The sequence below is a fragment of the Cyprinodon variegatus genome, unplaced genomic scaffold (genome assembly GCF_000732505.1).
Source record: "Cyprinodon variegatus isolate N-32 unplaced genomic scaffold, C_variegatus-1.0 Scaffold2004, whole genome shotgun sequence".
Classification (NCBI taxonomy): Eukaryota; Metazoa; Chordata; class Actinopteri; order Cyprinodontiformes; family Cyprinodontidae; genus Cyprinodon; species Cyprinodon variegatus.
In genome coordinates this window covers 23,061-34,348 of record NW_015152457.1, presented here as the reverse complement: position 1 = coordinate 34,348, position 11,288 = coordinate 23,061, and the positions used below count along the sequence as shown (strand labels likewise).

The window sequence follows — 11,288 nt, the reverse complement described above, 5'->3', positions numbered from 1 at the left end:
TGTAGGTAGCTGGCAGTTGTTTCTATATGCTCCATGATTATATTATAATAGCTCTAGCCCTCGGAATATTTTTCTTGAAATTACAGGTTTTAAAAATGTCAGAAACCATTGTTTTTCCTAGGTCAGGTTCAGTTTAACATTTCTGAATGAAGTCATCTCCAAAGTCAATAATTTTCCTCAGGGCACTCAGGATCAGAATATCAATGTCATTGTTCATCTCAATTTCATCGCTGTAGTTCTTTATAGGAAAGATGCAGTTCAATGGAATTCCCACTGCTGAACTAAAGTCCTTCATCTGAAAGTAAAAGCAAGTAACAATTAGACTGGAAGATGTGTTACATATCTTAACTGAAAAGGATGATTCAAATAAAAAAAAAAACTTACTTTTTTGTACAGGTGTTTGCTCCTGTACACATTCTTCAGGTCTTTGTTAATTTCATTACAGGCAGAATCAATATGGGTCATCAGACCAATTTGGGGAATTCCTGTTGATATGCAAAGTGTTAGAGGTAGGAAATATTCCCTTCTCGGACTTGTACACTGTCATTAAGATTAAGGGTAAACAGAAAATAAGAAAGAAGAACATTCCAGCAGATGACAGTGGTGGGAAGTTATTAAAAAAAAATTCCATTAAGTCTGATTAGATTCATTTGATGCATTTCTTCATTGATCTGAATAAAATCCTGTCTACATACTTACCCTGCTCACTGGCCGTTTCTCTGACCTTCTTCATCTTCTGCAGAACTGAAGCATTAATTTGTGGAGTGTTGGCTGACAAAACACAGGCCAGAACGTGCACTCTGTCACTAGCAGAGGGTGTGGGGTTGTAACCAAAATCATCTTCAGTCAGTTTTCCTTCTGAGTTGAACTATTAAAAAACAAACAAGATAGTTGAAATACCAAATTTCACAGATTTAACACTACATCTAAAAACAGTTTATTGGACATATATTTGTTGTAATATTTACATACAAAAAAGATACAATAAAATTGTTAGGACCGACTCTGTGATAGGACCCAGATCATCGGCTAGGCAGGTTGGAGTGTTAAACACTGTAGATGAAAAAGACTCCAGTGCATAGATGCTAGTCAAAAATATTTTTTTTCGATTTTTCCCAAAATACTCAGTTCATTCATGAAATTACTAAGACGATCCACCAAAGAACTGGGGCATTTCAGAAATAAAAAGTCCAAAAGATCCAAAACTAAAAAAAAAATGTTTGGTAACACCAAAAGTTCTCCTAAACATAAGTCGTCCAAAAGCATACAGCATTAAAGTCCCAGAGTGCAAAAACTAAAATAAGAATGCAGAGTGGCTCACCAGAGGCATGGACGCTAGACAAAGACTCAATACCTAATAAACAACAAAAAAAGACCTTACACACACAGTCTAATTGCACAATTAACAACAGGTAGCAGAGGAGGGAAACAAACTCACAGCCAAAATAAAAGCAAAATAGTCCAACAGCAGTTCCTGGTGGCCAGAATAACTAGCACCTAACAAAAACAAAATAGTGCTTCTCTTGTTCAGTGTATATGGATAAGCAACATCTCAGACATTGAGATATATGATATCTAATGATATATAGGCATTAAGGAAATCAACACCAGTAAATAGATATGGGACCTATTTTATCTCTTAATAATCAAGGAGCAGGTGAGCAACCTAAAATCAACAGAGTTCCCTTGTCTGCAATGTCCAGTCCCCAGGCAATCACCATAGTAAAAAAAGTTAATAATGTATTAGGCTATCATAATGTTGTTACAATTCTTACAGTGCTTGACTATATAACAATATTTTCTAGTGCTTTTTTATTTGGCCTGACAAAAAATACACAGAGAAAGAAACAGAATAAATGACAAAACTCATGTGTTTGTAATTATTCTTACCACTGACTGGGCAAATAAGACAGCAGGATTAACAAAGCCTGGCTGTTAGCCTGGTGTGGAGCAGGCTAGGTGCAAAGAATAAATCACCATGGTAACTCATGAGTTACTGCTCAAAGTCTAAGTTTAATTAGACCAGGATATTTGTAAAATAGGCCTCAAGAGACCTACTGATTTATTATTCAAAAGGAAGCTGCAAAATAGTCTTACTGGTACACATAACTGGATTCAGAGATGTTGCGATAGAAGTTACCAAAGAAAATTACATACAATCTTAATAATGGGTGTGCATGTTGTTTGTTTACTATTAGCTCTAAATGATCGATTATTTTATCTAAGGCATATAGATTAGCAAGAAAAGTTCTTATAGTTAATTGCTTCTTGTTAGCCTTATGGTTCTCCTGCAAGACAAAAGTAAACTGCATTCTGCGTGTCCTCACAGGGTCAACTACGACAACACACTTGCTCCTGGGTTAAGGCGGTCAGTGCTGAGGGCTGTGGGTGCATTAAATAGTTACAGAAAGCAGCTTGGGGAGTTCCACAATTTAAAAAAGCTCACTTTCCACAAACTGCTGCTCTATAGTTTGGAAAATTAGACACACAGGATTAGCCTTTCGCCGGCTTACTTCTGGTCTAACCAATGGATTCTCGAATGGCCATGTATGTAATAAGTACTCACACCGTTGCAGCAATTAACTGCCCTGACTCAAGCCATTAAAATAAAGGATTTCACAAGACAATGGCGCCGTGTTACTTCTCATCTAATGACCAACCAGAACTTTGAACTTGTTGGTGATGCACCTCTTTCCTTCTTAAGAAACCATCTATTATCTTCCAAAGATGGGAGTTAGAATGCAGTCCACACCACCTTCAAAACAAACAAAAAAACTGTAGGTAGTAGATAGAACCTAAATAGACAAACCTATCTTTTAAAATGTAACCAGGATTGATTTTTTTTGTCCTCACAGATTTCAGTTCTTTGGGAATTAAATGAAGTCCTCTTCCAATTCTTAGTTTGACTTTTCCACGTCAAACCCTGCTTTTTCCCTCTGCTTCTTGTTAGACGGCTGTGTCGGGGGATGGCAAGATATATTTGATATGTATTTAAATCGTATAACTGTCATGCAGGAGCAACAGTATCCATTCCTAGTCACATTAGATTTAAAGTAATAAATTGACAGGTGGAATTTTTATTACCTGGATGTGTAAAGACTTTATTGAAGTCCTACCTGCTTTCACTGAGTTCCTTTTTTCTACAAAGGCTAATGTCTTTCAAGAATCAGTTACTGTGAACCTAATGAAACATTTTTTAACCAACATTATCATGTCTTTAATCATGTAAAACCTTTTAGTAATCCACCAGGCAATTTGAATTTTCTTTCAGCTTTAACAACTGTAGCTCAAAATATCCTATACACTAGCTAGTCCTAGTAGTGGGTCCTAATTTTACCTTGTAGCCCTCCCTCACGTGTCCTTTTAAAGCCAGCTTGATATTGTCGGGATGAATTCCACTGTTGTTCCCATCTTCTAGACCCCTGGTGTCATTGAAAACCACAGGGTAAAATGTCTTTGAACTTCCCCGTCCTTTACTGAATTTATGAGTTGCATACTGAAATGCAAAGGAAAAAAAAACATGTTGATCCAGAGAACATAGTTCATTCACATTAAAGTCATGTTTCTGATCAATAGGTCAAAGTCTTACTGTACAGAGGAAACAGGAATAAAAACAAAGCAGAACTCCATTTGGTCATAAATCTCAACTATGTAATCTAGAGGATCCACGTTCATTAATCACATCAGTTGCCAGGATTCAGTTTGTCCTGCAGTGAATCCATCATAAACCTTTGCATGCACCTCTATATTAGTTTAGGTCACAAGTCAGTAGGCCAATGTTGACTGTAATTCACTGGTAGCTTGACACGTTTTTTTTTTCTTCTTTTTTTCTCAGCTATAAGCTCTGAGAAATCATAATTCCTTGAAAAAAATGTTCTAATATCTCACAATGAGAGTGACTGTGAAAAATGAATAAAATCTTTATAGTAATTTTTTTTACTTTTTTGGTGAAATATCTCTCGCAGGTCAAACTGCAGGTTAAAGCAGGAATCGTTATTCGGCCTCGAAGAACAGTACTGACAGAGTTAATGACACTGGATTTTCCAGCTCCAACAGGTCCATACAAGAGAACACGCAGATACTTGATGTCTTCTCTGAGAGGTTGGTACTCTTGCACATAATCAAGGTCCTTCTGTCTCTGTCTGAGAACAGAAAAAGAAAATCATGAAGTTTGGTACTTCTCTTTCATTATGAAATAAACATAACAAAACAAAGCCTAACAAGATCTAAACCTACCATAAGCAGTGTGTCAATTAACCTGAGAATTTCAAATCTAACCCAGTGTTCTTAAAAGTTATATCTTTGATACTTTTAAAAGAGAGCAGATGGGTGAGCAAAAAGTATTATTCTATTCTATTCATTTCTATCTAATGGTGAATTCATATTAAAATGCAGACTACTTCTTCATCTGAGTGTAAATGCAGACTTTTGTTTAGAGCTGGATCCGATTGCTTATTTTATTAAACATTGTGCTACTTTCTGGTTTGTTTTATGTGTATCATTATTCTCTGTTTTCTTTTAGTAAAATCTTTATTTTCAGGTAAATGGTCTTTTACAGTGAAAACGGCACCATAGACTGTTCTCTGTAATCCTGCATACTCATTTTGTAAACTTGCATTTATGTTTTTTCAAAACTAATGCTGTCTCTTAACCTGCCTGTTAACTGTGTATTTTATTTTCAAGTTTTAAGGGTTAAATGTCTAGCCTTAGCAAAACCCTACACTTAACTCCAGTATGTAAATATGCTTCTGAAATTATGTTCTGATTCTAAAAGCAGAGTTTAAAACAAATAAAGCTTCAACTTGAACTTGGATTCATAATGATGTTGATAGACCCACAGCTTCAGATCAATAAAATATAGCGTCCTACCTTTAATTTATATAATGAATGACTTTACCTGGGTTACATCCAAGAACATAAAGTCTGTGTTTGGTAGCATAATTAATCATTCAATATGATTATTTTTATTCCAGCTTCATAGCTGATTTGGTTCTGCTCCCTTTATCTCCTTTTTGGTTTGTTTTTCATCAATTCATTGTGTCTTAGTCCAATTCTCAAATCCTGCTGAATCTTCTACAGTCTTTCCGAACATTTGATCCCTCCCCTGCAGCTTTTTTTGTCTCAGTGCTTTAATTTGGCTTTGTGAGAACTCATCAGTTACTGATTGAAGCAGAGTAAAGACCAGCAGTTGTAAACAGACTGTTTAATGAGCAAATATAAAGGTTTTAAAGTAGACTTACTCCCAGCATAGTTCCCTCCATGGTTTATCCAGAACTACATGGAAACATAGATTGATCTTATTACAAAAAAGAAAACCTGAAGGACATCCAGAAATAAATGGTAATAACTTACGTGTAAAGGCTGACATTATTGAAAAGATATATATCTGAAAAGATACAGGTGAAATATGTTCAGGGAACATATATAATGTTGTTAAATAAAAATAATTCTCAAACATTTTGTTTAAACATAGCTTAAACAGACTGCTGGAAGGTTAATTGTCACAACAAACATTTTGTTTTTCTATTTAAACCTGTTCATTACAGGGGGAAAAAAAAACACTTAAAAGAGCCAGTTTGCTTATTTTAGGGCAGATACTGTACATGCCATTTTAGCAAGTGCTGAATTAATATCAGAGATTTGAGTCTGTACTTACCAAGATGATTGGGGCAGTGCAGCTCTACAAAATGTTTTACTCAGCAGAACAGATGGTATAAGAAGATATTGATGGTGAAATATGATATGAAGCTGCCTGCAGTTTTTTAAATCCTTCTACTGCTTCGTCCGTGCTGCAAAATGAAACCAAATGTATCCTACCCTCTGCTTATATACCCTCTGTAAGCTTTAATCACATGTCTTCTGATAAATCAGCTGTACAATTTTTTTTTCTTTTTCCTTCCTTTCTTTCCTAATTTTTATTTCTTTTTTTTTTGTGCAACAAAGACATCCAAAGAGAGGAAAGGTTTATCAGAAATATTTCTGTGTGTAAATGTAATGCTTATTCATTAAGCATGATGAATATCATTTGTGATATGCTGAATTAGTTCCATGGCATATCATACGTAAAACTTTGAATGAATTACACACTGAAGCTGTGTTCACACTGTTAGAGAAATGTAAATGTTGTAATTTTATTTTGTTAACTTACATGCATTTGGCCTGTTAGGAATGTTATGTTGTTTTTAACTTCAAACAGGGAGTTCAAATTGTTCTACCAGAAAGGGAAATGTTGTGTCTTATCCAGCTGTTTGGTAGCACCACCGGCACCCCCCCTTTTGTATGTTGTAAACTTCTGATCCCTCCTGGTACTTCTTTGAAGTCTTATAATAAAGGCAGGGGACAGAGAGGTCCCAGCACAGTACAGTTGATCTATCAGAAGACATGTGATTAAGGCTAAGAGAGGATATATAAGCAGAGGGAGGATGTTTTTGGTTTCATTTTGCAGTATGGACACAGGAGTATAATGTTTTAAGAAACTGCAGGCAGCTTAATTGATCATAATTTAAAATCAATATCTTCTTATACTATCTGTTCCGCTGAGTAAAACGTTTTGTAGAGCTGCACTGCCCCGATCATCTTGGTAAGTACAGACTCAAATCTCTGATATTAATTCAGCACTTGCTAAAATGGCATGTCTCTGCCCTAAAAAATGAATAGGTTTAAATAGGAAAAACAAAAGTTTTTCTTGTGACAATTAACCTTCAGCAGTCTGTTAAAACTATGTTTGAACGAAATGTTTGAGAATCAATTTAATTAAACCCTGAACATATTTCATCTGTATCTTTTTGAAGGAGCGAATAATTTCAGCCTCTACACATAAGTTATTACCATTTATTTCTGGATGTCCTTCAGGTTTTCTTTTCTTTCTTTTTTTTTTTTATAAAATCAAACTATGTTTTTATGTAGTTCCAGATAAACCATTGAGAAAACTACACTGGGAGCAGGTCAAATTTTATACTTTTATATATTTGCTCTTTACCTTTATATTTGCTCAATAAATAGTCTGTTTACAACTGGTGGTTTTTACTCTGCTTTTGTCTGTAACTGATGAGTTCCAGCAAAGCCAAATTAAAGAACTGAGACAGAAAAGCCGCAGGGGAGAGATCAAATGCTCAGAAAGACTGTAGACAATTCTGCAGGATTTGAGGATTGGGCCAAGACACAACGAATTGATGAAAAAATTAAGGAAAACAAACCAAAAAGGAGATAAACGGGGCAGAACCAAATCAGCTATGAAGCTGGAATAAAAATAATCATATTTCAATGATTAATTATGCTACCAAACACGGACTTTATTTTGTTGGAAATAACCCAGGCAAAGTCAGTCAATACATAAATTAGAGATATGACGCTATATATTATTGATATGAAGCTATGAGTCTATCAACATCATGAAAGCAGTCATTATGAATTCAAGTTCAAGTTTGAATCAGAACTTTTAGAATCAGAATATCATTTCATAAGCATATTTATTTTACCAGAGTACACACCAGAGTTAAGTTTAGGGTTTTGCTAAGGCTGGATATTTAACCCTTAAAACTAGAAAATAAAACAGGCAGGTTAAGAGACAGCATTAGCTTTAAAAAACACAAATGCAAGTTTACTAAATGAGTATACAGAATTACAGAGAACACTCTATGTGTTAGGAACCCAGTTTGTGTGGGTTGTGTTTTTGTGTGTTTTTGTGTCTTTCTCTGCCTCCACCACCAGGTGGTGCCCTGTCCTCGTTCGTTGGTCCTCTCACACACCTGCGGCTGGTTGACTCATCAATGAGGACTATTTGAGCCATGGACTGTCACTACCTGTGTTTACCAGTTTTGGGTACTCTAGCCAAGCTGAGTTTTGCTGAGTCTAACTTCGACTTTGTTTTTTGCTGAGCCTAACCTAGTTTTTGTCTTTGCCTTTTCAGCAGGAAGCCTTCCTGCATGCTGGATGTTGAGCTTTCTCCCCCTGGAAGGTTGCTTGAGTCTCACACTGAGCAGGGGATAAACCTCCACAAGTTCCGTTCAAGTCCTCCTGGATTCCCAAGTGACAGTCCGCTCAATAGCTCCTCTGGGTCAAACCAAGTCTATACCTGTCCGCCCTCTAACGAGTCACAACCTCTAGAAAAACCCACACCGACTGGATTCTGGGAAGGAATGTTTTCTCCACTAACGTGAGTCCCGTTTTCTCTGTCTCTCCAAGTCATCGTTCAAAGTTCCCACGGATCCTGAACTAACCACTGACATTTCCCTTCCCTCTTCCAGTTCCGGTTTACCAGTTCACTGTGTTTCCTGAATCCCACCCCGCTGGTTTCATCAATAAACCTGTTCAAACTTTTACCCTGGTTCTCTGAGTGGTTTACTGCATGAGGGTCAGACCTCTTAAGAAAATCATGACAAAACACTCTGGCCAAACCATTAACCAGCAACAAACAGCCTTATCCAGACATGATAACACTTTGGTTGAACTGATCCACCAGCAAATGGAGTTAAATTGTCGTGTGACAGACTTAAGTGAAGCTGTCCGTTTTTCTCTCCAGGCTGTGCGCCCAGTCGGTTTAATAGCCCGCCTCAAGCTAACAAACCAGCATTTTCTGGTTTAAGCTGCCCAGTGCTCCCAGGTTCGATGGTAACCCCAAGAAGTGCCGGGGTTTCCTTATGCAGTGTGTCATCCAGTTCAACCGTGCCCCAAGTAAGTTCCCTTCGGACTCAAATAAGATTTCGTATATCATTTCTCATCTAACTGACCGAGCACTGGATTGAGCCAAGGTCAGATTTTCCTCATCCCCTGTTTATGGCTGCACCTTTGAGGAATTAATTACCGGATACAAGCAAACCTTTAACCAGGATAAGACTCTGAACTCCTGTGAGATGCTGAAATTAAAACAAGGACAGAGGTCTGTATCCAATTTCGCCATTGACTTTCGCATTCTGGATGCTGCTTCGGGCTGGGATAAAACAGTCCTAATGTGTGTTTACTCTAACGCTCTTAATGACCCCATTAAAGATGAGCTAGCCACCCTCGATGAACCTGAATCTCTGGAGAATCTAATCAAGCTGTCAATCCGTTTGGACAATCAGATCCGATCTTGAACCAAGGAAAGAGGTACCAAAGCTACTCCTTCCAAACCTTTTCCTTCAAGTAACCTTTCTACTGAACTTCCTACAATCACTCCTCCGCCTGAGCCCATGCAGTTAGGCAGCATGAGACTTTGCTCAGAGCAGAAACAACACCGCATGCGGGCTAAGCTCTGCATTTATTGTGGAGAGGCTGGAAATTTTGTCTCTTTGTGTCCCCTTTTGGTAGAAGTCAGGGTCCACCAGTAGATACGAGGGTACTGGCGGATCAGAAAATCTGCCCCTCTTCACCTCGTCTACTTTTGCCCGCTTCTCTACTAATCAACAATAAGTCACTCTCCCTTTCAGCTCTCATTGACTCCGGTTATGAACAAAATTTAATTGATTCTTCCTTTGTTCAGCAGATGGGTATTGAGATTATACCCCTTGAGAACTCTCTTCGAGTATTTGCTCTGGACGGTAGAAACCTGCCCCAGATAACCCACCAGACACTCCCCATTCAGCTTACCGTTTCTGGAAATCATACAGAACACATCTCTTTTTACGTTTTTCCCACAGCTAACTCTGCTTTGATTCTAGGATTTGAGTGGCTCCATCTTCATAACCCCACTATTAATTGGACAAACAGGCATATTTACTCGGTCTGTAAACTGTCACTCTCATTGTCTCAGATCTGCCGTTCCCCCTGGCTTCCAACCATCTTTATTTTTATTTGTGAGTGGACGCCGGTGCGTTTTGCAGCCGCTGCTCTCTGTTTTTAAGTTATTTTCAACGTTTTTACGGAACTCAAGAGTCTGGGTGTCATCCTCGACTCCTCCCTCTCTTTTCAGTTTCACATAAACAAAATTACCAGGTCTGCATACTTCCACCTTCGCAACATTAACCGTCTCCGTTCCTCCCTCACCACTCACACTGCCTCTGTCCTTATCCACAGCCTCATCACCTCCCGTCTTGATTATTGTAATTCTCTTCTTTTCGGCCTCCCTCATAAATCTCTCCATAAACTTTAACTTCTTTGAAACTAAGCTGCTCGTGTCATCACAAGAACCCCCTCCTTTCATCATATTTCCCCTGTCCTTCACCCATTTGCTCCGAGTTCAATTCAGAATTCAATTTAAAATCCTTTTCTATACTTTCAAAGACATCCATAACCTTGCTCCTCCATATCTGTCAGACCTCCTTCACATTGCCACCTCCTCCCGCTCCCTTAGATCCTCTTCCTCCATCCACCTCACTGTACCCCCAGCTCGACTTGTCACCATGGGGAGCAGAGCCTTCAGCCGCTCTGCTCCCCAGCTCTGAAACTCACTTCCTCCCGACATCCGCAGTATTGGCTCTCTCCCCTTATTCAAAGCCAGACTCAAAACCCATCTGTTCCAGCTTACTTATATGTGAATACACTGCTCTTTTCCCTATCCATAATTTATGTTTTTATGTTCCTGTATTTGTATTTTTGTATTTTCATCTTTCTTTTTATTTATTTTTTGTATTTTCTGTAAAGTGACCTTGAGTGTCCAGAAAGGCGCTGTTAAATAAAATGTATTATTATTATTATTATTATTATTATTATTATTATTATTATTATTATTATTATTATTATTATTATTATTATTATTATCTGAGTCTTGTGAGGTAGACAAACCTGATCTCTCCTCTGTTCCTGCTGACTACCACAACCTATCTTAGGTATTTAGCAAAACTAAAGCCTTTTCTCTGCCTCCCCACAGACCATATGACTGTGCTATTGATCTGGTCCCTGGAGCCCCTCTGCCTAGCAGCCATCTGTTCAATATCTCCAAGCCAGAAAGGGAATCTATGGAAAAATACATTTAAGAGTCCCTGGCTGCAGGTATTATTCGTCCATCTTCATCTCTTCTCTGTGCTGGATTTTTCTTTGTGGGAAAGGAGGATGGTTCCCTTAGACCCTGTATTGACTACAGAGGCTTAAACCAAATTACAATCAAGAATAAATATCCTTTGCCCCTTTTGTCATCTACTTATGAGCCTGTTCAAGGAGCCACTGTCTTCACCAAACTGGATCTCAGAAATGCCTATCATCTTCTTCGTATAAGGGAGGGAGACAAATGGAAAACCGCCTCCAAAACTCCCATTGTCATGAGCTGAGGACAGATGGACCCAGTATTCAAGGAGAGACAGTCAGTAGGAAAGTTCAAACCGTTTATTAAAGAACAAACAAAAACTAAAGTGGAGCTGTGGCTCACGGATAAT

The 11,288-nt window shown here is 37.9% G+C and overlaps 1 protein-coding gene across 1 annotated transcript; it reads right to left on the bottom strand.

The window, feature by feature from the left end:
• On the bottom strand, nucleotides 1-10,381 carry LOC107105008 (interferon-induced protein 44-like). The gene is made up of 6 exons (XM_015405125.1): nucleotides 10,245-10,381; nucleotides 3,941-4,142; nucleotides 3,338-3,496; nucleotides 700-868; nucleotides 385-485; nucleotides 1-295 (listed from the first exon to the last, which is right to left on the bottom strand). The coding sequence occupies exons 1-6, from the start codon at nucleotides 10,379-10,381 to the stop codon at nucleotides 134-136; spliced, it is 930 nt and encodes a 309-aa protein (XP_015260611.1). The 3' UTR covers nucleotides 1-133.
• Nucleotides 10,382-11,288: the final 907 nt, after the last annotated feature.

Bases quoted from the DNA above. Each gene is read 5' to 3' on its own strand.
- LOC107105008 (XM_015405125.1), bottom strand. From the start codon at position 10,381: ATGTCGGGAGGAAGTGAGTTTCAGAGCTGGGGAGCAGAGCGGCTGAAG. The intron at 486-699 runs GTAAGTATGTAG...GCATATCAACAG, and splicing joins AGAAACGGCCAGTGAGCAGG to GAATTCCCCAAATTGGTCTG. The intron at 296-384 runs GTAAGTTTTTTT...TTTTACTTTCAG, and splicing joins GCAAACACCTGTACAAAAAA to ATGAAGGACTTTAGTTCAGC.